Here is a 27,724-nt window from a genome sequence, read left to right as displayed (position 1 = left end):
GTACAGTTTATATAGTTCTGCCCAGTGAGATGTGAGCAGAAGTGTACTAGTGGGACTTCCAGGAACACGTTTATTTTCCTGACAAAGAGGAACAAACTCAACGGATCTGGACTGTTCACCCTTCATCTTCCCCCCGCCCCTTGTGTGAAACTTGGTTGCCATGCTTGGAGGAGCAGAAGCCATCCTGAGACCCTGAGGAAAAAAGTCAGATACTAAGGATGACAGAATGGGAAGACAGAAGGAGCCTGGCTCCTTGATTAACCAACAGCCGTAATGCCCAAGACTGCCTGCTTTCCAACTTCTTGTGATATAAGAAAACCTCAGATATGATTGGGCCACTGTTATTTGCGTTTTCTATTACAATGGCTGAAAGCAATACCTAAATGCTATAGGAAGGGAGTATTAAAATCAGAACTTAATTTTAGGAAGACCACTGTGAGACACATGGAGAGGATCAATTGGAGGGAGGCAGGACCATATTTGAGAGCCCTCCCCATTGTTTTGGGAGGCCATCAGCAAACCACTGATGGACATGCACTCAGGAGAAAGATGGCCTGTTTGGAGCCCTCACTCTCCCACTTAATAGCTTAATAGCTGGATGACCTTGGACACCTTACTTGACTTCTCCATTCTTCAGTGTTTTTATCTATAACCCCAGCCACCTCCAAGGACAGTCATCCTAATAAGTGTCAGCAATTTTACTAACTGCTCAATGGAAGCAAATGAGGTCCTAGACCAAAGCAGTCCCTGTGGAAATGGCATCATTGCCCTGCCCTCAAAGCCAAGCATTTTCCTCCCTTCTTCAAAGCATATAAAAAAAATATTTTGCCTACACTTTCCAAATGAATAATTATACTCACTTTAAGACAACTGCTAATGGAAGAAACTGAGGTAAAAATTACCCCTAAAATGAAAAATGGTGCATTTTTTTAATGTTCCCTAATAGTTGAAAACGAAAACTTATATATGCTGTCAAATTTCAATTTTCAAGGTCAACTTGAGGGACTGTAATAAAGAAGAGTTGAAAACTTAAAGAATTACCTCCCCTAAAGTCTGTTTTGCTCTCTCACTGCCCTAGCTTCGCCCTCGTGGCTACATATTCTCCCTCTCTGCCCCTGACACACTGATGACACATTTAGACGATCTCCTTGGAAAGCTCTCCTCAGTATTACAGCACTGCCCACTACCTGGCTTCATTTGGGACTCAGCTGTCATATTATCAGACAGGGCTTTCTGACCACACCATCTCAAAGAGCACTCTCCAGCCCTCTACCCTCATTTTTTTCTTCCTAGCCCTATTGTCACTGGACATATTGTATATTGTTTGTTTATGGTCTGTCTCCCCTATAAGACTATGAGCTCTGTGAGAGCTAGCATCGTGGTTTGTTTGATGCTCTGTCAGTAGTGTGCCAAGAACGTTGCCTGACTCACAATTGGCATTTGTTAAATATCTGTTGAGTTAATTGATTAATTAATGGTCATCATTCCATGTCTCCCAAGACTCTCTTGGGGTGCACAGCCCCCTCTCCCAACCCAGGCACTGCTCCTGCCCAGACTGGGCACCTCAAGTTGGGAAATTTAGATATAAGATTATCTCAACAAAAGCCCCAAATAAAGTATATTACTTTTTCATTTTTAAAAGAGCACTTTAAAAGCTAGAAACATGATCACACCAGATAGCTTCAGCTGGTCCCTACAAACCCCTTCTTCTCTACCTGTCTGCACCCTTGTCCACCTACTGTCTCCTTCAGGAGGTTGACTTAGCTGGACCACATCAAAGGGCTCCCACACTCTCCTCCTTTTAGGTGAGTTTGGCTATTGGGAAGCTCCAGGGTGAGATGATAAGAGAATTCAGTGAGGTTGGGTCACTTATACCTCTGGCTCTTTCCCTGTAAGGTCACCTTGAACTAGTTATGCTCTGGGCATGGACAGAGGTCACTGCTTATCTCATAGAAGCCAATTCTTTATGACTCTCTCTTCTTCCAGATTCTGGAAACTGCTCCCCCCTCATCCCTTTGGGCCTAAAGACAGATAATTTGGCTGTTATCAACTCCAGGTTACTCCACCTTCCCTGTGATTCTCCCACATCCACACCTTATAAAATATCCTTTGATGAAAACACGCTCTACAAATTATCCCAATTTGAGGGGGCCATCTTTTTTCCTTTTGTGAATATAACTAATACAATAAATAAGAATCGCTATCCTGAAACCCCAAATTCAGAAGAGTGATTACCTCTGGGGGATGAGGGGATATGTAACATGATCAAGGAAAGGTATTTAAAGATCTTCTGCTGTTAATGATTTATGTCTTAAGCTGAGCACTGGGCACATGGCTGTTCACTCTGTTATTTTTATACCTTTTAAATATTGCTTAAGAATTTAATAGAAGCATATTAATTAATATTTTTCCTAGTAATAGTTATCAACTTATTTAATAGTAAAACACAATTGGCTTTCTTAATAAAATCAGGAACACACAAAGGATGCTTAATAGCACTATTCTTATTAAACTATGTCCTTGAAAATGCAAGTGATATAATAAAGATACATCTTATTATTATTTCCAGGCTATATGATTGCCAGAAAACATTGTCGTGAAATAGAAAGAATGCTGGATTTGGAAACATCTGGGTTGGGATTATGACTGGGCTGCCTATTATCATATCCTGGGATGCAGTTTCCTGATCTGTAAAATAGGCTTATGATACATACTTTGCAGAGTTATAGAACAAATCCTGTAGGGTCTAGCACTATGCCTGGCACAGAGAAGGGATTTAAAAAATAATAGAATTATTATGGCAATTATTTTACCTTCAAAGAATGAAGAGTTAAAAAGAAAGTTCAGTATTGGACAAACAAAATTATATACTAGCAAATACCATTTCAAAAATACAAGGTATTATGGAAGCCTCTCAGAAAACTGCATTGATATCCACTCTTAAGGATTTTCCTTCTTTAGAATTGTTCTCTCTCAAGAAAAGCAGAAAAAAATAAGAGTCTGTAACTCTTAACTATTATTTCAAAGCAAACACCATAAAAGTTTTTATGCCCCTCGCACAAAGATAATGCATTTATGCATGGAAGTGAAGCATAACTTCTGCCGACTCCCTGCCTCTATAAAGCAGGTGAATGTGTCATCCTTCTTGTGACTGCACAAACTAATGCAATCTAGGTTATTTGGGTTATAAGTGAATATTTATCCAGAAGAACAAACAAATGGAGTTCATTAAAATCTTTTTACAAGGAAGAACGATGAAGAAGAATTAGAGCAAAAACATTTTAGAAAACTGTAATAATTAAATCATTGATTATTGGCATAAGGACGGTCAAGGAGAGGATCCTAATTAAATAACAGTTTAATATTCTAAGAGACGGATCATAGATTGGTGGAAAAGGAAGGGCTAGCTAAGAATGGTGCTGTGCAACAGGTTAGCTAAGTATTCCAGTTGATTAAAGACACAAAGAAAAGCAACCAAGTGGTTAAAAAGTATGAAAAAATAGTATATCAAAGGGAGGACTTCTAAGTTTAATAGCAATGGAAACAAGTCCAATGGAAAATCTGAATAGATACAAATGTAAAATGAAAAAGTTCTACCACCAAAGAAAATTGGCAAACGTGTTTGGAAAATATTAGCAACATATTTGAGAAACAAGTGTAATTTAAAACAACAATGCTCTTTTTGACTCAAACAAGGAAAGTCTGAAAAATTAAGAATGCCCTGAGCTGGTAAGGCATGAAGAGAAAAGGCAGGCTTATTAACTAGTTAGAGGGAATAAAAACTGGTTCATTCTAAAAAATGGACTGTAATATAATATATATTAAAGAATGGATGAATGAATAATGGACTCATTCATTCATTTAGTACCTCAAGTAAAGACGACTGTGCTAATCATATTTTTCAGTTCATGACACATGATATTCGGCCCAGGCAAAGCTACTTACTTACTTACTTACTTACTTACTTATTCCCTTTATCTCTGTTTCCCACTCTTATTTCCCCGTCCTCCCCTACAGGCTACAATTTGAATGGTCGTGCAAAATATGTATTATATTGTATTTGTGCATCATTAGTTTATATAAACGGTATTGGGTCTCCAGTCTGTTTCTTACTCCTTTTCACTCAGTACCCTGCTTTTAAGATGCATTCATGTTACCACGTGTACATCTAGTCCACTTCCTCTAACTGCAGTTTAGTATTCCCTGGTTCACCGCATTTTACTGATTCACTCTCCCAGTGGTGGACCCATAGACTCTGCCACAACAAGGTTTCTTTGGTATACAAGTAGGAATGGCAGTGATGGGTCGTGGCGTATTCATAAACCTCCCCTGACTAGTCACTGTCGGGTTCCTCTCTAGCGTGGCTGTACCAGCCACATTCCCACCACAGGCATGACTATTTCTATACCCTTATATCTCTGACAACATTCCGCGGCACCTTTGTTTCTTTCTTTCAGTCAAAAAGACATAGAGTAACACCTCATTGCTTTACTTTGCAGTTTTCTGATAATTAACGTGTTTGAGCATATCTTCATGTGCTTATTGACCTTTGTGGATTCTTCTGTAAAATGCTAGTTCATATCCTTTCTGCATTTTTATATTGGGTTTCCTATCTTTTTCTTGTCAATTTGCATTACTTCCTCCTATATGCTAGATAATATTCCCTTGTTGGTTGCCAATATTGCAGAATAGTCACCCAAACTGTCATACATCTTTTAACTTTGTCCATGGTGTCCTCCAATTAGCAGAAATCTTTAGTGCTGATGAAATCACATTCACCAGGGTTTTGTGTGTGTGTATGTGTGTGTGTGTGTGTTGGTGGGGGGTTATTCTTTGAGCTGTACTTCTGAAGTGTTGTTTGAAGAGTCAGGAAGTGCCGCCAATTTCTAGGTCACAAAGATATTTACATTTCTTCTGTTACTTTTACAGTCTGACCTTTTTCATTTAGGCTATTAGTCCATGTGAAGCCCATCTTTATGTTACGATGTATGAGGTGTTAAATACGGGTAAAAGCATTAATTAGTTCTACCCTGTTGCCAGTAATTCACCTATCTTACAGAAAAAACTCCAAAAACAGAGAAATTCTTAAGCAGAAAGATCACAGTTTTGGTTTTGACGGCAAAAAAAAAAAAAAAAATCTGTGAACAGCCTAAATTCCAACAACAGAGAAATGGCTAAATAAATTATTTAAGTTAATATTTAATGTAAGCATACTTTAAAATTATGTATATATAGAATCTGACATAATATGACTAATATAATAGATTAACAAGACAAAAAACAGGATGCAAAAATAATATATAGAATAATTATAATTATTTGTAAAAGTATGCTTAAAAAGATGACTGGAAGTTGGAACAACTAGATAGAAAATCAACAAGGAAATAGAAGACTCAAACAACACGATAAACCAACCAGACCCAACAGACATAGACAGAACACTCCACCCAACAATAGAATACACATTCTTCTCAGGTACATGTAGAATATTCTCCACAAACCAGTACAAACCATATGTTAGGCCATAAAATAAAGTTAAAAGGATCAAGTCATATAAAGTATGTTCTCTGACCACGATGAAATGAAATTAGATACCAATAAGAGGAGAAAGTTGGAAAATTCACAAATATGTAGAGATCAGACAACATACTTCTGAATACAAATGGTTTAAGGAGGAAGATCACAAGAAAAATGAGAAAATACTTTGTGACAAGGAAAAATGAAAACATAATATTCTGAAACTTATGGAATGCAGCTAAAACAGTGCAGTGCATAAAAGGAACACACCTATAATAAAAAAGATCTCAAGTAAAACACCGAACCTTCCACCTTATGAAATTAGAAAAAGAAGAGCAAACTAAACCCAAAGCAAACAAAAGAAAGGAAATATTAAAAAATCAGAGCTAAAATAAATGGAATTGAGACTAGAAAAACAAGAGAAAATCAATGAAAACAAAAGTTTGTTCTTTGAAAAGATTAACAAAATTTCCAATCCTTTAGCTAGACTAACCAAGAAAAAAGAGAAAAGGTTCAAATTACTAAAATCAGGAATGAAAAGGGGGACATTACTATCAATCTTACAGAAATAAAAAAGAACATAAGGAAATATAATAAATATTATATATCAACAAATTGATAACCCAGACGAAATGGAGAAATTCCTAGGAAGAAACAAACTAACAAAATTGACTCAAGAAGAAATAGAATATCTGAGAAGACCCATAACAAATAAAGAGATTTAATTAGTAAACAAAAAACTTCACAAACATTAGCCCAAGCCCAGATGGCTTCACTGGTGAATTTGACCGAATGTCTAAAGAAGAATCAATACCAAACTTCACAAATTCTTCCAATAAACAGAAGAGGATGGAACACTTCCTAACTCATTTTATGAGGGCAGTATTACTACCCTGATCCCAAAATCAGACAAAGACATCACACACAAAAAACTACAGACCAGTATTCCTTATGAATATAGACATAAAAATCCTTAACCAAATATTAGCAAATACAATTTAGCAATATAAAAAATAATTATGACCATGACCAAGTGGGGTTTATGCCAGCCTGGTTCAATACAGGAAAAGCCATAGCGACAGAAAGTAGATTAGTGGTTGGCCAGGGGATGAGGGAAGAGGGGAATGGGACTGACTGCTAATAGTTACAAGGTTTCTTTTCGGGATGATGAGAATGTTCTGGAATTAGATAGTGGCGGTAATGGCACAACATGTGAAAATACTAAAAACCATTGAGTTGCACACTCTAAGAAGGTGAATTTTATGGTACAGGAATTATATCTCAGTTAAGAGAAGGGGGAGGAGAAGGCTGGGGAGAGGAAGGAAGGGGACCTCGGTGACGACCAGAAGAAAAGATACCAAAACAGGTGTTGTCTTGAGGTGATGGGAGTGCAAGTGAGCGTCTTCTTCCTTCTACTTTCCTGATTTTTACCTTTTTAATGATGACCGTATATTGTTATTTATAATAATAATAAAATCAAATAATCTAAGTTCATACGAGCTCAAGCCATCCTTCTCTTTCTTGGGATGTGGTAGGAAATCACTACAGTGTAGGTAGCACTGGACTGAAAAGTGGGCTCTGTTAACAAAATTTTCCACTCTCACAGAGAGTGGAAATTTTCCACTTTCTCAATTTTCCACTTTCCTCACTGGAGCAAAGGCTAAAAAATTTAGTGGTCTTGTTATTTTCACCCTCCACTGACCCTGCTGCCACCTCTAGCCCTGCCTTTCACCTGCCATAGCAGCAAACATCAGCCCTCTGCATCAGTTCCCAGCCTCGATCTATTTTCCAATTGATCCAATTTTCTGCTGGGTGGGAAATCCCTTCCTCCTGCTCCTAAGGTCTCAGTTACAGGGGTGATGTGCAGATTATTTGAGACATACATATACAAATAAAACATTATGCTCTGTGTACCAAGTTCTGAGAATTTAACAGCTGGTTTTTTTTTGTTTTTTTTTTTTTACCGTACGCGGGCCTCTCACTGTTGTGGCCTCTCCCGTTGCGGAGCACAGGCTCCTCCCGGACCGGGGCACGAACCCGTGTCCCCTGCATCGGCAGGCGGACTCTCAACCACTGCGCCACCAGGGAAGCCCACAGCTGTTCACTTTGAAAATTCTTTCAACAACGCAATAAGATAGCTACTACCAATATTATATCCTAGTGAGGAAACTAAAGAACAAAGAGATTGACTAACTTGCCCCAAGTCATTTAATTGTGTGTTTGAGCATCAGGATCTGAGCCCAGACTGCCCTGCACCATTCGCTCTTAACCACTTTGCTATAATGTCTCACTATAGGTCTTGTCTAAAAGACTTAGAGGTTTTATAAAGGCCCCTAAGCAGCTATCGATTTCTGGGTTACATACTCATAAAGTTGATAGTCTATTGTCCTTTCACTTACACAAACAGTTTGATATGTCCAAACCTTTGCTTCTTACCTGTTTGCTGCCAAATAAATTTAACAGTATTTGTACAGTTCCTGCTAACAATGCAGTCTGCAGGTTTCCTAGGCTAGGTCAACAGACATGGAATGAGGCTTACTGGCAAAAGAACCTAGTAACCGAGACATCCCTTTGAGGGGCAGGGGGAGGATGAACTTGTAGTCAAAGCAATCAGCAACTTCCCCCAGAATAGCATTCTATCTCTTTTGGGGGGTGACCAGAAAAGGACATGCACCTCAGTAAGTGACACCTCTGCTCTGGGAACTGGGAGAATGCCTTTGCAGGTCAGACCCTTCTTTAAAAAGTGATTAGGAGTTGGTCTCACCGAGACACCTGGGCAACACTGGCCCTGATAGCCTATTCTATATACAATAATTTGAGCCTGAAAAAGATGTAGAGGTAGTGTAATCAAAGTTCCCAGACTGGAAGTCCAGCCCAGGAAGCCCACTATTCAGCTCCCTTCACAGGTAACCAGTGGTGAGCCTGCCCCCGTCCATAAGTGCTTATGTATACATGTTTTTTCATAATAGGGCCATACTATATGTAATATTTATAATCTGCTTTATTTATCAAAAGTCCCTCTTATTATTTTAGTTTCTTCAATAGTATCACTTTTAAGACACAGTGGAATTATTTCTAGTGTTTAAATTGTTTTCAGTTTTTCTCTTTTGTAGATAGTATTGCTGTGAATGAACATTCTCATAGCCGTATCTTTTGACATATCAGTGATTATTAAGATCTTAGGCATATGGTCTCGGATGTGGAATTGCCGGGTCAAAGGGATGCACCTTCTTCAGTGTGATAGGAAGCTCATCGGAGAGTTTTAAGCAGGGGAATGACATGAATTTTTAAAATATCAGTCTGGTACTAACCAGCCTGAACCTAACACAACATTGTAAATCAACTATTCTCCAATATAAAATAAAATTAAATTAACAAAAATAAAATAAAATATCAAGCTGTGTGCTGTAAGCAGGATGGACTGCAGGAAGCAAGCATGGAAGCAGGGAGGCCAGTTGTGCAGACAAAAGGTGTCTGACTTGCATTTGGTTGGAGACAGAGCAGACAGAGAGAAGTGGATGGATTCTGAAGGTGTTTTGGCACAGGATTTATTAATGGTTTGGATATGGAGGTTTAAGGAAAGAGAAGACTCAAGAGTGACCACCAGGTTTTGTTCAGTTGAGTGGAAGCAGCGTCATTTACCAAGATGGAGAAGGCTGGAGGAGGAACAGGTCTGGGGATAAGGTGGGCTTGGCCATTAGGAGTTCTGTTTTGGCCGCAGCTTGTAATGCCTATTAGAAATCAATTCATGGGACTTCCCTGGTGGCACAGTGGTTAAGATTCCATGCTCCCAATGCAGGGGGCCTGGGTTCGATCCCTGGTCAGGGAACTAGATCCCACATGCATGCTTCAACTAAGAGCTCACATGCCGCAACTAAGGAGCTCAGCTGCCACAACTAAGGAGCACACATGCCACAACTAAGACCCAGTGCAACCGAATTAAAAAAAAAAAATATATATATATATATATATATATGTCAATTCATGTAGAACTCAATAGTTGGCCCTTCTTAACCACAGTTCCTCTGCAGCCACAGATTCAACCAACCTTGGCTGGTGTAGTCCTATAGTATTTACTATTGGAAAATATCCATGCAGTTCAAACCGCATTGTTCAAGGGTCAGCTGCATATTAAGGACAGAGTGGGCCATTGGGCTGCATGCCGAGAGTTTGAGTACAATGGCCATGGCAAAGCGACCACTGAATTTAGCAAACTGGTGACCTTGACAGGAGCAGTGTTAGTGGAGTGGTAGGGATGGAAGCTCCACTGAGAGACGATGGGAGGGGAAGGAACAGAGACAACGAGTGTGAGATGCCTGTTTCAAGGGGTTTAGCTGTTTAGACATTTGGAGAAATGGAAACATAAGAGGGCTTATCTGAACACTAGGGCGCGTGCGCACGTGTGTGTGTGTACATGTGGGTTGATAGGCAAAGACAAAATTTATGATACAGGAGAGAGAAGGACAGCTGCAGGAGGGAAGGCCTCAAGTAGGTGTGAGGTGGGATCCAGGGTGCGAGAGCAGGGCGAGCCATAGGAGCAGGGTCAGTGCAGCCACTGTCAACTGTCACAGGAGTCAAGGAAGAATATGCAGGCACAGAGGCAGATGGGTTGAACAATTTGGTGGTAATGACTCTCCATTACTGAGTCCCATTACTGCATTGTCAATGTGAAGATAATGTGAAATAATTCACACAAAGTGCCTAATACTACACCTAACACACACTTAATAACATTCTGGATTAGGTCATGATTCTTCAGCTATATTCAAGGCCCTCCCTACAGTGTACCTTTGAAATCTTATGTCCTACTACTCTGACACACATACCCTGCACTCCAGCCAACTAACCTACACATTTGGCCCCAAATAAACTAAAACAGCCCAAGCTGTGCCCTCGACCAGAAATGTCCTCCTTTCTCTTCTCTGCCTGATGAAATTCTGCCCATCTTTCAAAACCCAACACAAATGCCATCTCTGGCATGAAGCTTTCTATGATTCCCCCAATTAGATCAAATCTATATTTTTATTCTTATAACAGACATTCTGAAACAGTGTGCATGAGCAGTTTTAAGAATCTTCCCAAGTAACTTTTTCTACTGATACAACACGCTTTTAATCACTTAGGTCAAAGACAAATTTATTCCTATTATTAAGCCCTCCTTACTCATACTTCTACCTGCTTTCTTGAGTAGGAGGAAGGAAAAAGTAGAAGTGGAGCCAGCATACTGAGAATCACATGTAAACTGTAGCATCTTACCTATGCCAGAAAGAGCCATGGAATTTGAAGGACTTTATTTCCCAACCGAAACTGTGGCGTTTCATTGTAACTGTTGAAAAGATCATGCACTTGAATATCTATCTTGTGTGTCTTCACTGATACAATATTCAGAGCCACTATTCTATAGTACACCGTACCAAAGTAACCTGTCAGAGTATCCCTGATCTTAGCTGTTCACAGGCTTGTCTTTGCCACCACCTCATGTTAATATCATCTAATTTACACTGACTCTATCTTATCCATCTTTGTATCTCTTAATACCCAATACAATGTTTACACCTGGTAAGTTCTCATCAGATACTTACTGAACAAATGAATGAATGAAGGGATCTTTTGGAGAAATCCTGTTTAGAATTTTCAGTGTTAATTATTTTTAAAAGATCTAATGTCCATAGTTTAAAATCAGGATATACTCAAAGCTTCAAGTGAGATTGGAAACAAGTTGACAAGAAGGACCCCAATAATAATAATAGCAGAAAACATTGATCGATATGGATTATATTTACCCAGTTCGTCTTGACAGAAGCTGCCTGGAGGATTGATATACTTCATGGTGCTCACATCCAACTTCCAGTTGTGTTTTGTGCATCTAACAGACCTGGATGAAAAATTATACTTAGGTTTCTGAAATGGTGAAAATAAAAATTCATCTTATTAGGCTTAAATGCATTATAAACAACTGTAGTTGGTTGAACATAAAATGCATGAAAGAAAAACTACTAATAACTCATACTCAACTATCTAAGGAAATATAGATTAATCATCAGTAGGCAATTTTAAAAGTGAAGATAAATGCCATGTCACAAAATAATATGTGTTAGAGATCAACAGAGCCATCAGAATAAAGTCATCTTTAGGGATGGCTGTCATACAAAAGCTAAGTTGGTTAAGGTTCAACTGGGGCCAATATGAGGAAAGAATGCAGTCATTAAGACACACGTATGATTTATAATCACTTTACAACCCTTAGCCCCTAGTATAGTGTGCTAAACCTAAGTTCAACTCAAGTTTTCAGAAGAGAAAAGACTTCCTTAAAGTTTAAGATTTCAGAGCATGGTTGCCAGATAAAATACAGGATGCCCAGTTAAATATGAATTTCAGATAAATAAGAAATAATTTAAAAACACAACTCACACAATATGTGACATATACTGGAAAGTCGTCATTTATCTGCAATTTAACTGAGTGTTCTGCATTTTTACTTGCTAACTCTAGCAACCCTGTTTCAGAATGAGAATCAGATTGCAGCAAAATAGAAGGCTTAGTAATTTTTTTTCTATTTCTTACCAGACCGTGAAGGGGGTTGTGGTGGTGGAAGGCGAGGCAAAGAAGTTCCATTTCCTCTCTATTTTGGTAGTGTTTCTCGTGAAGTTTTTTTTTTTTTTTTCACAGTTAAAGAATTTTTTTTTTTACAAACAAGTATGTCTCAAACCGGAAACATCAGATTTTTTAATCTAACAATGTCTATTTTAACTTATATATCAGTAAATTACACTGATTTTCCCAAGCTTCATTGTATCAAGAATTTTTCACGCTCTTTTCTAGTAATAAGGCAAAAAACATATTCCGCACTTCAATTTATAGAGGATTATTCTGAAACATCTACTTTCTCATCAATGAGTAGCCAACATTTCAAAACTTGAGAACATTCCAAACGCAGCTATTCAACATGCTGGGTCATTAAAGGGGAAACGTGGCAGGATCTTAACTGTTCATAGGCAGCAAGTAGACAGGAGGGAGGCGACAGCTTCATGTGCAAAGAGGTTGGGAAAAGTTGTTAGATTTAGAAAATGAGAAGCACAGCTTATGAGAGTTGCTGATGTTGGTTACGTGTGAAGAAGAAAAATGTAGAGAGGGTGGTAGAGGTCGGTCATTACTCTTGACTGTCTCCTAGGCGAGAGATTCCTCGGGTGAATTGCTACACAGAGAAGCAGTCAAATTTGGAGCGATGGATGGGGGAGTATAGGGTGTGAGTTCCTCTGAGGATGGTGTTTCAGCACATCAATGCTTGGCGAGCTGCATCTGGGAATGAAGCTGGGAGAATGTGCAGGAGATAAAGCTGGTTCCTCATGTGCCGGAGCACTAAGACAATTCCAGCTCTAGGTTAGCCTGCCAACAGAATACGGTGAAACTAGGATCAATCACCCCCAAGGCTTTGGGTGAAGGAGAGAAAGGCCAGCCTGTGGCAAAGCAATCACTCTGTTAAGATGAGCCAGCCAGGTTCAAGAACAATCTGAATTCCTGTAAATAACCTCTGTTCCTAAGCTACACTAGAAGCTCATGACAGAGTAATAACGATAAATGTAATTGACATTTATTGAGCACTTATCATATAGCCAGACACTGTTTTAAGTGCTTTATGTGTTTGAAATCACTTAATCCTCTCAGCAGTCAGACAGAGTAGGTAATACTCTCAATTTCACTGTATAGAGGAGAGGATTGAGGTCCGGAAAGGCTAAGAAACTTGTCCAAGGTCACGGAGCTGATAGGTGGTGGGGGCAGGCTTCTGAACAGGGCAGGTTGTGAGGAAAGATCATTGCTCCTAATCACAAAGCTGCAACACTTCCTTGAACGGCTGGCTCAGCGAGCACCACGTGAAAAGCCCACTAAGGAGAGAAAGGGAGAGAGGAAACGCGGAGTCCCCAAACCGCAACAGTCAGAAAACCTCAGGGTCCAAGAGTGCCTGCAGAAACTTACCAGTGACAGAACAAGCCATGTCTGAGGTTTCCCTGACTTGAATCCACTGAGAAGATGGAAGGGACTCCAAACAGGGCTGTCAGCAAATAACCATGAGGCGCTCCTAGAGTACAGCTGTCGCTAAAACTGTGTCCCATGCAATACTTGCAAGCTATCTATGCTAAAAATATATTAGTTATTTAACTGGGTGCCTTCTATTTGCCTAATCTAGCAACCCCATCGAAGGAGCCAAACAAGCTACAGGTGCAACAGTGTTTATCAACATTTAGAAATCTAATAGTGTGCGTCTGGGCCCTGAAACTAAGTATGCAGTGAAGCAAATCTGTGTGCAGGTGTAAGAACATTCTAGACTTGGGCGATGGTCTTCTATACGATTATAGCAGGGAGCTCTTAGAAAACTACACAGCTCCCTCTGAGTCCACCTGCACTAAACTGCCCACAGATGACCCGAGAAATCAGCTCAACAACACGGTGGATGTCAAGCCGGACGTGGGAATGGCTAAAAAGCACCCAGGTCAAGTTAGGCTGAAGCAGAGCTTGGAAAGGTGCGGTCAACCACTCATTCGTTGCCGGTGTTGACCATCAGGCTGACAAAGCATCCCTCACCCAGAACTCCCCCTGTCTCTGCCAGGCAGTGCTGCTATCTCTTTGGCAGTCACTGAAAACAAACAAACAAACAAAACCCACAACCATCCTGTCCTGGTATTGCTCCTGAACTGGTGAGGAAGGCGATCTATATTGTAGGCTTCATCAAGTGGGGGGAGACGGGTACCAGCACTAGTTCTTCCAAGAAATGATTAGAAGAGCTGCTGTTCAGGGCAGATACAGTTGCGGCTCTGCCATTTTGGGTTTTTAATCACCATGAGGCAGTCAAAGGAAGTCTATCTGCTCTCCAGCAGTGTTTGGATAAGGGCCTGCCCCACTCATACTTCTGGGGGAGTGGGAAAGGAAACCCAGAGGAGGCTTGAGTCCTGGAAAATAAAAGCTGTTACATACACCCAAGCACTCACTCACACACACACACACACACACACACGTACCTTAGAAATTTCACTGTTTATCAAGCTAGGAATCAATTTTCAATTAGAGTTCTTAAGAGAGAGTGGGAAATTAAGTAAAGGTCATAATGTTTTGAGATCAGAGAGTTGCCTCAGTGAGCACAAGTAAAAGTTATGAATTTGCTAAAAGAAATAATTTGTCAGTTGGTTCATTTGATTTTCAATGAACACATCTCCTGCCACATCTAATTGTAAGAAGGTCACCAGGGAGAAAGCAGAGGACGCGTGTTACCTTCCGTCTAAATCCTCGATGTCTTTTATGAACAGGCCTCCTTGGTGCTTGCACATATTCTTGCATGCTCGCAGGTGGCTCTTACTTTTATATAAGATGTAATCTTTGCCAGTGCTCTTATTTCGAACAAAATTGATCCCTTCCTTGAGATTGGCAACTTCAGCAGGTGAGAGACACAACAGGATCTCAGTTGTTTGTTCGATGCTATGAAAACGCGAACATTTTGAGAGGAAAGAGTGATACTGTTAGGTTTCAAGAGAGAACAATTTGGCATTGACACCTCAAAAACCTCTTTTTTATTAAAATACTTTTTAAGGCCATCCCTCCAAGTACCCAGGCCTGGTGGCACCTGATGGTGAATTTTCTCCCCTCCTTTCAATGTCCATCCTACTTGTTGAGGGTTTATCTCCACTTTCCCAGAGAGCTCATGCCCCTCTCACTTGCCTGCCCATGGTCTGTCGTTGCTTCTCTCTGGGTATTTCAGAAGAACTGCAGTTGCTCCTTCAGGTTCTATGATTCATTCGCTCTCAGGAGACATTAGTCTGTGTGGATAAAGAGGGTGTGGGCCCAGCTCAGTATTTCCGTCCTACTGCTTCCTCCCCTACCATATCTCTCTTAGAAGCCAAATTTTATATTTAGTTTCAAGAACCCAGTCTGCTCTCCCCACCTCCATGCTTTTGTCTCTGCACCTGCTCTCCTTTCCCACTGAGAGTCATCCTTTAGGTTCAAACATAACTCAATCATCCCCTCCTTGGATAAGCCTTCCGAGCTACCCACCACCACCCCCACCCCGGCCCCCAGGTCAAGTCTAACACTTCTTTTTTTTTACTTTCCAGGAGACATTGAAATTCATTCTTTCTTTTTCTTTTAGTGAACATCTATCATCTCATATAGATATAAAATTAAAGATAAGATGAGACCTCTTAGCTGATTTACTCAACTTTCATATATAATGTAGAGTAGTGTCAGTTATGTTGATCCTGTTGTACATTCTCAGTACTTATTTATCTTACAACTGGAAGTTTGTACCTTTTGATCACCTTCATCCAAATCCCCTTCTCTCCACCCCCTGCCTCTGGTAACCACAAATCTGATCTCTTTTTCTATGAGGGTTTTTTTGTTTGTTTTTAAAGTATAATCGACCTACAACACTATGTTAGTTCCCAGTACACAACATAGTGATTCGATATTTCTATACATTTAAAAACGATCACTATGATAAGTCTAGTTATCATAAGTCTAGCACTTCTCAACGTGTATTACTATTCTGTAGAACATGATAACCTAGTACCAGTGCACTGCCCTGCTTACTTGCACATAGATGCTTTTAAAAACACTCCCTCTGCTTTTCTCTTCCCACCACTTAGCAGACTATCTTTAAGAGCTAGCTACTTAAAGCTTGAACCAACTCCACGCAATCTGAGTAATTTATAAAAAGCTCTAGCAGCAAAGCATTTGATCTCTCATATTTTTTCAAGGAAAATACAAATGTTACATTTCTCAAACTCCAATCTTTAAACAAACTCTTGTTATGATGCAACTCTGAATCATAGTGGAATATAATTTTCGCCAAGAGGGATTTCAAAATAACTTTTGGCATATCCATGGTATGAAATCTGGGTGCATGTTTAATTCTACATTCCACTCCAAACCAAAAGTGGTCAAAATTCTCTTCATGTGTTAATTTAAAATTGATTTGGAGCTCATGTACATTTGTGGCACTCTCACTTTCATTTTTGGAAGACTGCAAATTTCTCTTTTTTCTTAAAGATCAGGTTTTATGGGGCTTCCCTGGTGGCGCAGTGGTTGGAAGTCCGCCTGCCGATGCAGGGGACGAGGGTTCGTGCCCTGGTCCGGGAGGATCCCACGTGCCGCGGAGCGGCTGGGCGCGTGAGCCATGGCTGCTGAGCCTGCGCGTCCGGAGCCTGTGCTCCGCAACGGGAAAGGCCGCAGTGGTGAGAGGCCCGCGTACCGGGAAAAAAAAAAAAAAAGATCAGGTTTTATTTAATTAAATCTAATTAATTAATTGGCTGCATCAGGTCTTAGTTGCGGCACGCGGGATCTTTCATTGCGGCGCACGGGCTCCAGAGCGCATGGGCTCAGTAGTTGCGGCATATGGGCTTAGTTGTCCCACGGCATGTGCGATCTTAATTCCTTGACCAGGGATCAAATCGGTGCCCCCTGCGTTGCAAGATGGCCCACCAGGGAAGTCCCACAAATTTCTTAAACAGGAAATTAAAATAATATAAAAAACACATCATAATAGAAAATAACAGGGAAGCTACTTCCAATTTTCAACTAATAAGGCAGAGCTCTATAATTGAGTATGATCCATTTCTTTAAAGCAGATTCTCATTGTCACTTCTGTCCCAAATTCCTGGTAATTCTGTTCACAGTAGACTTTAAATGTTTCCAAATATATGTTTTAAATGTATCTGATAGAAAGGATTCCATGTTAAGCCTCATGAAGTTCTTTTATCTTTGTTCTTATGAGTACAAATATCGGACACCAAGCCAAAGCAAGCACTGAGGCAATATCTGGAATAATTAGCCTAAAAGTGTAAAAAGGAAACCTTTCTAAATATTTTGTTTTAACTGATTGAATGAACCAGTTAGCCAAAGTTCTGTGTTCGATTCTAAGGCTTTCCATGCACTGTGTAAAGCAGGTTGAACTAACTACATCTTTATCAATTCCTTGAAAACGTATATTGGAACCTAAAGCAAAATTTTAAAATGTGCCCTCCTATATACATGCTTTTGTGTATTTTTTAATGGTTAGTTTTTCCCAAAAGTCAATTTTTAAAGCTATTAAAAATTGGATTGGATTCCATTAAAATCAGGAAAGTAAAATTATAGTCAATTCTGGCTTGGGTATAAATAAAATATTTAAACTAAAATGACGTGAGTTTTAGTACACCTACTTTTCAACATTTCATTATTTCTTCAAATACTTTAATGTTTGTGAAAAAATAATTATTAAAAAATACACAAAAGCATTTATATAGGGACATACATTTTTGCCTTTTGCCTCAGACTTGGTGGCATGGCATTGCAGTGCAGCATCCTGTCTTTAAAATTTTGATATTTTGTTTGTCATGAAATTTTGGCTTTAGCTTTGATTTTTAAAAATGTTACGTTAATGATATTCATCTTGATTATATTCATCTCATGAAGCCAGGAATCCTCCAGAAGTTTAAGCTCTGAGAAAAAGGGCTAGAGGAAGAAAAGGCAACTCACTGAGAATTGTCAATCTATAAATGCATTTTGCTACCCATAATTTCTTTTTTTTTAACATCTTTATTGGAGTATAATTGCTTTACAATGGTGTGTTAGTTTCTGCTTTATAACAAAGTGAGTCAGTTATACATATACATATGTTCCCATATCTCTTCCCTCTTGCGTCTCCCTCCCTCCCACCCTCCCTATCCCACCCCTCTAGGTGGTCACAAAGCACCGAGCTGATCTCCCTGTGCTATGCGGCTGCTTCCCACTAGCTAGCTATTTTATGTTTGGCAGTGTATATATGTCCATGCCACTCTCTCACTTTGTCACAGCTTACCTTTCCCCCTCCCCATATCCTCAAGCCCATTCCCTAGTAGGTCTGTATCTTTATTCCCATCTTGCCCCTAGGTTCTTCATGACCTTTTTTTTTTTCTTAGATTCCATATATATGTGTTAGCATAGGGTATTTCTTTTTCTCTTTCTGACTTACTTCACTCTGTATGACAGACTCTAAGTCCATCCACCTCACTACAAATAACTCAATTTCGTTTCATTTTATGGCTGAGTAATATTCCATTGTATATATGTGCCACATCTTCTTTATCCATTCATCTGGAGATGGACACTTAGGTTGCTTCCATGTCCTGGCTATTGTAAATAGAGCTGCAATGAACATTTTGGTACATGACTCTTTTTGAATTCTGGTTTTCTCAGGGTATATGCCCAGTAGTGGGATTGCTGGGCCATATGGTAGTTCTATTTTTATTTTTTAAGGAACCTCCATACTGTTCTCCATAGTGGCTGTATCAATTTACATTCCCACCAACAGTGCAAGAGGGTTCCCTTTTCTCCACACCCTCTCCAGCATTTATTGTTTCTAGATTTTTTGATGATGGCCATCCTGACTGGTATGAGATGATATCTCATTGTAGTTTTTATTTGCATTTCTCTAATGATTAATGATGTTGAGCATTCTTTCATGTGTTTGTTGGCAATCTGTATATCTTCTTTGGAGAAATGTCTATTTAGGTCTTCTGCCCATTTTTGGATTGGGTTTTTTGTTTTTTTGATATTGAGCTGCATGAGCTGCTTGTAAATTTTGGAGATTAATCCTTTAATCTCCAAAATTTACAAGCAGCTCAATATCATAATTTCTTTTTTTTAACATCTTTATTGGGGTATAATTGCTTTACAATGGTGTGTTAGTTCTGCTTTATAACAAAGTGAATCAGTTATACATATGTTCCCATATCTCTTCTCTCTTGCGTCTCCCTCCCTCCCACCCTCCCTATCCCACCCCTCCAGGCGGTCACAAAGCACCGAGCTGATATCCCTGTGCTATGCGGCTGCTTCCCACTAGCTATCTACCTTACGTTTCATAATTTCTTAATTAGATTAGTTTTGTTTTAAATGGGAAGATGTTCAGTATTCTGTTCACAGGGATGTAAACTCCATGAAAGCTGAGGTATAAAGTGTCTGTCACATGGTAGGTGCCCAGTAAATATCTGGCTAATGAAGGAATACACTCACAAGAATGAAATATGTACTGCATGTAGACAAATGATGTGAAAATGCTTCCAAAGGTCACAGATCTGTTAAGGGAAAAATCCAATTAATGGCACATACAAGTTTTGAAAAGCAACTTAAGGGAATTCCCTGGTGGTCCAGTGGTTAGGACTCAGCAGTCTCATTTCCCGGGGCCCCAGGTTCAATCCCTAGTCGGAGAACTAATATCCTATCAGCCGCGTGGCGCAGCCAAAAAAATAATAATAATAATAAAATGCAACTTAGGAGCGTTGTTGTTGTTGTTGTTTTTAATCCCATGAAAAAGCAGAGAGTATTTCCTCATTTATTCAAATCATCTTGTTTGCTCTTTATTATGGTTTTGAAAATTTACTTTTTCATAGCTAATTCTTAGATATTTTATAGCTGTTGCTGCTATCGTAATTGGTATCATTGTAATTTTATTTTTGGATCAGTTATTCTTGGTAGAGAGATGTAACAAATTTTTTAAAAATTGCTTTACTGCACTTTAATTGTTTTACTACATTTAATGCAAAACTGATCATCTTAACCATTTTTAAGCATACATTTCAGTAGTGTTAAGTATATATGCATTGTTAAGTGCAACAAAATTCCAAAATATTTTATCTTGCAAAACCAAAACTCCATACTCATTATATAACAACTCCCCATTTCCCTCCCCCTGCCAAACCCCTGTTAACACCATTCTACTTTCTGTTTCTATGAATTTGACTACCTTAGCTACTTGATATAAGTATAATCATACAGTATTTGTCTTTTTGTGATTGGCTTATTTCATTTAGCATAACGTCCTCAAGGTTCATCTATATTGTAACTAACATGTACGAACAGGATTTCTTTCCTTTTTAAGGCTGAATAATATTCCATTGTGTGTGTGTATCATATTTTGTTCAGAAAATATTTGCAAAAGATATATCTGATAGAGGACTGTTATCCAAAATATACAAAGAACTCTTAAGACTCAACAACAAGAAAACAAACAACCCAATTAAAAAATGGGTCAGAATGGGGAGTGGCCAAAATGGTGGAGTAGGAAGAACTTGAGCTCATCCCCTCCCATGGGCACACCAAAATTACAACTATTTACAAAGCAACTATCAATGAGAAAGACTGGATGACTAGAAGAAAAGATCTTCTACAATTAAAGATATGAAGAAGGAATCACAATGAGACCAGTGGGAGGGGTGGAGACATGGTATAGCAAGACTGGCCAACACCAGTTCCAGGAAACCTTTGGCTCCTCACCAGTGGGTCAGCACGAGCCCCGGGACCCAGCCTCACCCACTAGAGGGCTGACACCATCACAGAAACCCTGCAGCTCGTCAGCCACCTGCCCTCGGATCCAGCCCCACTTGCTAGTGGGCCAGCACTGCTTTGGGACCCCCTGGGGCTCTGTAGCCAGCAGCCCCATGACTCAACCCAACCCAATAGCTGGCAAACTCCAGGACACCTCAAGATCCTCAACCCATGGCACTGGATCTGGACCCACTCACCAGTGCTTTAGCACTAGTGCTCGGATCACCAGGGCTCTTCAGTCAGCCGGCCTGTGACCTAATCCTGCCCATTGCTGGCTGAAACAGCCCCATGACAACTTGGGTCCCCCAGGCAGCCACCCCAAGTTCTGGCCCTACTCACTTATGGGTCATCACTAGCCCTGGGATCCGGCCTCACCCAACAGGGGCCTGACTTCAGCCTCTGGAACATTACAGCCACTCAGCCAGCTACCTGGGAATCTGGGCCCACCCACCAGTAGTCCAGCAGTAGGCACAGCACCCACCAGGGCTCTTCAGTTAGCCTCCCCATGCCCCAGCCTCACCCAACAGCTGGCCAACACCAGCTCCAGGACACCATGGGACTGTCATCCAGTCACCCTATATCCAGCCTCATCCACCATGGGACTAGTACCAATCCCGGGAACCCCATGGTCCCACAACCAGCCACCCGGGACCCAGTGATCAGCTACCCTACACCAAGCCCTTTGGAACAGCTGTCTGACATCAGCTCCAAGACATGTTGGGCCCCTAAGCAAGCCACCCTGAGATTCGTCCACACTTTCCAGTGGGCCAGCACTAGCCCCAGGACTCCCCGGGGCTCTACAGCCTCCTGACCCAGCCCCAGGCAATAGTTGGCTGACACCAAGTATAGGACACCTTGGGCCCCTCAGCCAGCTGCCCAAGGATCCAGCCCTCCACACCAGTAGCCCAACACTAGCTCCTGAACCCTCTGGGGCTTTGCTGTCACCTGCCCAGTGTCCCAACCTCACCCAACACCTGGCTCACACCATTTCCAGGATACCTTGGACACCTCAGCCAGCTGTCCTGAATCTGTACACTCACCTGTTGGCCAGCACTAGCACCAGGAACTGGTCTCACCCACCAGCAAGCCAATATCAGCCCTGGAAACCTCACAGCCTTGTAGCCTGCAGCTAGCCACCCTGGGACCCAGCTCCACCCACCAGGGGTTCTGCACTAGCCCCAGGATTCCCTAGGGTTCTGCAGTCAGCTGCCCCTGTGGCCTACCTCTGCCCACCAGCTGGCCAACACCAGCTCCAGGACACCTTGAGCCCCTCAGCCATCTCAGGATCTGGCCTCACCCTTCCATGGGCTGGCAGCTTTCTCACTAGGTGTGGTCTGGCACCAAACTGAGCTGCAGGCCAGCCAAGCCTATCAGAGTTCCCATAGTAATAAGCTTACCCCAACAGTACCGCTCAGGCAACCAACACAGAGGGCAACCCTAGAACATAGCTCCGGTGACCAAAGCAGTGTGCACTGCTGGGCCCCATAGGACATCTCCTACATAAGGCCACTCCTCCAAGATCAATAGTGTAACTGACCTACCTAATACCTAGAAATAAAAACAGAGAATTCAGCAAAATGAGGTGACAGAGGAATATATTCCAAACTATGGAATAAGATAAAACCCTGGAAGAAGAACTAAATGAAATGGAGATAAGCAATCTGCCTGATAAAGAGTTTAAGTTAATGATCAAAAAGATGCTCAGGGCTTCCCGGGTGGCGCAGTAGTTAAGAATCCACCTGCCAATGCAGGGGACACGGGTTCAATCCCTGGTCCGAGAAAATTCCACGTGCCATGGAGCAACTAAGCCCATGTGCCACAGCTACTGAGCCTGTGCTCTAGAGCCCACGAGCCACAACTACTGAGCCTGCATGCCACAACTACTGAAGCCCATGCACCTACAGCCCATGCTCTGCAACAAGAGAAGCCACCACAATGAGAAGCCCGCACACCGCAGTGAAGAGTAGCCCCCACTCATCACAACTAGAGAAAGCCTGTGCTCAGCAACAAAGACCCAACTCAGCCAAAAATAAATAAATAAATAAATAAATTTATCTTTAAAAAAAAGGATGTTCAAAGAACTCGAGAGAAGAATGGATGAACAAAATCAGAAGTTGGAAGTTTTTAACAAAGAGTTAGAAAATATAAACAAGAATCAAATAGAGCTGAAGAACACAATAACTGAAATAAAAAATACATTAGATGGAATTGGGGACACAGTTCTTGAGGTGCTAGCCTACTGTGTTCCCTCTTTGCCTGGCAAAGAAATAAAGCCACGCTTTCTTTCTCCTCCGTAAAAAAAAATAGATGGAATCAACGGTGGATTAGATGATACAGAGAAATTGATCAGTGAACTGGAAGACAGAGTGGTGGAAATCACTCAAGCTGAACAGAAAAAAAGAAAAAAAAATTGTTTAAATGAGGACAGCTTAAGAGACCTGGAACAACATCAAGCATCCTAACATTCACCTTATAGGAGTCCCAAAGGAGATGAGAGAAAGGGACAGAAAACATATTTGAAGATATAATAGCTGAAAAACTTCCCTAACTTGGGAAAGGAAACAGGCATTCAGGAAACACAAAGTGTCCCCAACAAGATCAACCCAAAGAGGACTACACCAAGACACACTGTATTTAAAGTGCCAAAATTAAAGATGAAGAGAGAATATTAAATCAACAAGGGAAAAGCAACTAGTTATGTACAAGGGGAATTCCATGACTATCAGTTGACTTTTCAACCGAAACTCTGCATGCCAGAAGGGAGTGGCACAATATATTTAAAGTGATTAAAAAAAACTTACAATGAGGAAAACTCTACCTGGCAACGCTATTATTCACCTTTGAAGGGGAAATCAAGATTTTACAGACAAGCAAAAGCTAAGAGTTCAGCACCACCAAACCACCTTTACAAGAAATGTTAAACGGACTTCCCTAAGTAGAAAAGGAAAGGCCACAACTAGAAATATGAAAATTATGAAAGGAAAAATTTCATTGGTAAAGGCAGAATACTGAGAAGGTAGTAGATAAAACACTTATAAAGCTAGTAGGAAGGTTAAACGTCAAAAGTAGTAAAACAATCTATATCCAAAATAAGTAGTTAAGGGACACACAAAACAAGATGTAAAATATGGTGTCAAAATACAGAGGGGTGGGTAAGAAAGCAGAGTTGTTAAAATGCATTCTAACTTAAGAGATCAGCAACTTAAAGCAATTGACCATATATATAGATTGCTATATAAAAACCTCATGGTAACCACAAACCAAAAATCTGTAATGGATACACACACCCAAAAGAAAAAAGAACCCAAACATAACACTAAAGATAGACATCAAATCACAAGGGAAGATGGCAAAAGAAGAACTACAAAAACAACCAGAAAATAATTAACAAAATGGCAATAAATACATACCTATCAATAATTACTTTAAATGTAAATGGACTAAATACTTCAATCAAAAGACATAGAGTGGCTAAGTGGATACAAAAACAAGACCTATACATATGCTGCCTACAAGAGATTCACATCAGATCTAAAGACACACAAAGACTGAAAGTGAGGGGGATGGAAAATGGTATTCCAAGCAAATGGAAACAAAAAAGAAATCTGGGGTAGCAATATCAGACAAAATAGACTTTAAAACAAAAACTGGAACAAGAGACAAAGAAGGACATTACATAATGATAAAGGGGTCAGTTCAAGAAGAAGCTATAATGATTGTAAATACATATGCACCCAACATACGTGCACCTGAATATGTTTAGCAAATATTAAAATAGAGGGAGAAATTGATAGTAACACAATAATAGTAGGGGACTTCAACACCCCACTTACATCAACAGACAGATCATCCAGAGAGAAAATTGGTAAAGAAACACTAGCCTTAAACAACACATTAGATCAGATGCACTTAATAGATATATAGAGAACATTCCATCCGAAAGCAGCAATACACATTCTTTTCAAGTGCAAATGGAACATTATCCAGGATAGATCTCAGGCTAGGCCACAAAACAAGTCTCAGTAAATTTAAGAAGACTAAAATCATATCATGTATCTTTCCCAACCACAACACTATGAGGCTAGAAATCAACTACAAGAAAAAAACTGCAAAAAACAAATACATGGAGGCTAAACAATATGCTACTAAAAAAACCAATGGGTCACTGAAAAAAATCAAAGTAGAAATCAAGAAATACCTGAAGATAAATGAAAACAAAAACACAATGATCCAAAATCTATGGGATGCAGCAAAAGCAGTTCCAAGAGGGAAATTTATAGGAATAGAAGCCTATCTCAGGAAACAAGAAAAATCTGAAATAAATAACCTAACCTTACACCTAAAGGAACTAGAGAAAGAAGAAAAAACAAAACCCAAATTTAGTAGAAGGGGGAAAAAATCATAAAACTCAGAGCAGAAATAAATGAAATAGAGGCTAAAAATATAGAAAAGATCAATAAAACTATGAGCTGGTTATTTAAAAAGATAAACAAAATTGATGAAAATTAGCCAGGCTTATCAAGAAAAAGAGAGGGCTCAAGTAAATAAAATCAGAAATGAAAGAGAAGTTACAACAATACCACAGAAATAAAGGAATCATAAGAGATTACCATGAACAATATATATGCCAATAAAATGGACGACGTAGGAGAAAGACAAATTCCTAGAAATGCACAATCCCCCAAGATTGAATCAGGAAGAAATAGAAAATGTGAATATACTACCAGTGATAAAATTGAACCAAAAAAAAAAAAAAAAAACCTCCCAACAAACAAAAGTCCAGGACCAGATGGCTTCACAGGTAAATTCTACTAAACATTTAAATATGAGTTAACACCTATCCTTTTCAAACTATTCCAAAAATTACAAAAGAAGGAATGCTTCTGAACTCATTTTACAAGACCTGCATCATGCTGATACCAAAACCAGACAAAGATACCACAAAAAAAGAAAGTTACAGGTCAAAATCACTGATGAACATAGATGCAAAAATCATCAACAAAATATTAGCGAACTGAATTCAACAACACATTAAAAGGATCATACAACATGATCAAATGGGATTTATCCCAGGGATGCAATAATGATTCATTTTCCACAAATCAATCAATGTGATGTACCACGTTAACAAACTGAAGAATAAAAACCATATGATCATCTAAATTAATGCAGAAAAACCTTTTGACAAAATTCAACATCCATCTGTGATAAAAAAAAAACTGTCAACAAAGTGGGTATAGAGGGAACACACAACATAATAAAGGCCATAAATGACAAGCCCACAGCTAACATCATACCAAATGGTGAAAAGCTGAAAATATTTCCTCTAAGATCAGGAACAGGACAAGGATGCCTACTCTCACCATTTTTATTCAACACAGTATTGGAAGTCATAGCCACAGCAATCAGACAAGTAAAAGAAATAAAGACCATCCAAATTGGAAAGGAAGAAGTAGAACTGTTAGTGTATGCACATGATATGATACCAAAACCCTGTAAATGCCACCAAAAAAACTACTAGAACTCATCAACGAATTCACTATAGTTGCAGGATATGAAATGAATATACAGAAATCTATTGTGTTTATATACACTAACAATGAACTATCAGAAAGAAAAATTAAGGAAACAATCCCATTTACAGTTATGTCAAAAAAAAAAAAACCTAGAATAAATCTAACTAAGGAGGTAAAAGACCTGTATTCTGAAAACTATGACACCTATGAAAGAAATTGAAGATGACACAAACAAATAGAAAGATAAACTATGCTCATGGATTGGAAGAATTAATATTGTTAAAATGACCATAGGACCCAAGGCAATCTATAGGTTTAGTGCAATCACTTTCCAAGATACCAGTGGCATTTTCCACAGAATTTTAGCAATATATATATATATATGCCTCAATAATTCCACTTCCAGAAATTTATCCTAAGGAAATAGAGACGCACATGACAAAGATAATCATTACAGAATTATTTATAACAAAATTATATTATAACAAAATATACGACACAACCTAAAGTTCTAGCAATAGGAAATTGGTTCAGTAAATTACAGTATTTTAACACAAGTAAATGATAGGCATCATTTATAGATCAATGTTTAAGGCTATTAGAAATGCTCCTAATATAAAATGAGAAAAAAGGGATACTGAAGTGTATATACAGCAAATCTCTATTTAACAAAAAAATTTAATAAATATAATTTTTATGAAAAAGGGTAGAGGAATACTCTAAAATGTATCTCAACAGATGATTAGATTATTTTCTTTTGTTTATCTGTATTTTCAATTTCTTTTCAAAGCATTTATTTCAAATTATATTGCTTATATAATTTTATTAAATTATATATTTAATATGTAAGAAGAAGAAGAAATTAGGCAAGTCAAAAAATTTAATGAGCTTCTTACAGAAGACTCTAAAAATCATTAATATAAAATTCTTAAAGCACTGGCATGACTCAGCAAGATAGAAAATCAATGAAGTAACTTAATTAAAATAAAAGGTGTAGTCGAGATTAAAAGCTTCAGCATACACCAGTCTCTGCAACCTGTTGCAAGTGGCATGCCAAAGTTAGGAAGAGCAAACCACAGACAGCTGCCTACCCTGCCTGGGGGCCGTACTCAGGGCTCAGAGTCTGGTGATGGCCCCTGCCCCATGTCCATAACTACCAGCAGGGACCATGGCCTACCCTGCAGAACACTCATCAGGGCTCACCCTGAAGCATCCGAACAAGCTGGACCCAGGCATGACAAGCTCACCTAGTGATCTAGTGTGCTAGTCAACAGACAAGGCAGGCTCCTCAGTTCTCTGGAGTCTAGACTGAGAGCAAATTTCACTCAAAAGTGAGACACTGGAACCATGCTACAGTAAGTACA

The 27,724-nt window shown here is 39.6% G+C and overlaps 1 protein-coding gene across 1 annotated transcript in view; it reads right to left on the bottom strand.

Moving 5' to 3' along the window:
- LOC115866076 (cytidine monophosphate-N-acetylneuraminic acid hydroxylase) overlaps positions 1-27,724 on the bottom strand; it is a 265,229-nt gene that overhangs the window by 40,519 nt on the left and 196,986 nt on the right. The window contains exons 4-6 of the mRNA XM_070046773.1: positions 15,226-15,323; positions 14,782-14,985; positions 11,301-11,392 (exon numbers count right to left, since the gene is read on the bottom strand). Of these exons, the coding sequence (XP_069902874.1) occupies positions 11,301-11,392; positions 14,782-14,985; positions 15,226-15,233 (304 nt within the window). The 5' untranslated portion in view covers positions 15,234-15,323. The remainder of the gene's footprint in view (positions 1-11,300; positions 11,393-14,781; positions 14,986-15,225; positions 15,324-27,724) is intronic.

This window comes from Globicephala melas, chromosome 11, assembly GCF_963455315.2.
Source record: "Globicephala melas chromosome 11, mGloMel1.2, whole genome shotgun sequence".
NCBI classification, from domain to species: domain Eukaryota; kingdom Metazoa; phylum Chordata; class Mammalia; order Artiodactyla; family Delphinidae; genus Globicephala; species Globicephala melas.
The sequence above is the reverse complement of the archived record's forward strand: the minus strand, read 5'-3'. Positions and strand labels throughout refer to the sequence as shown.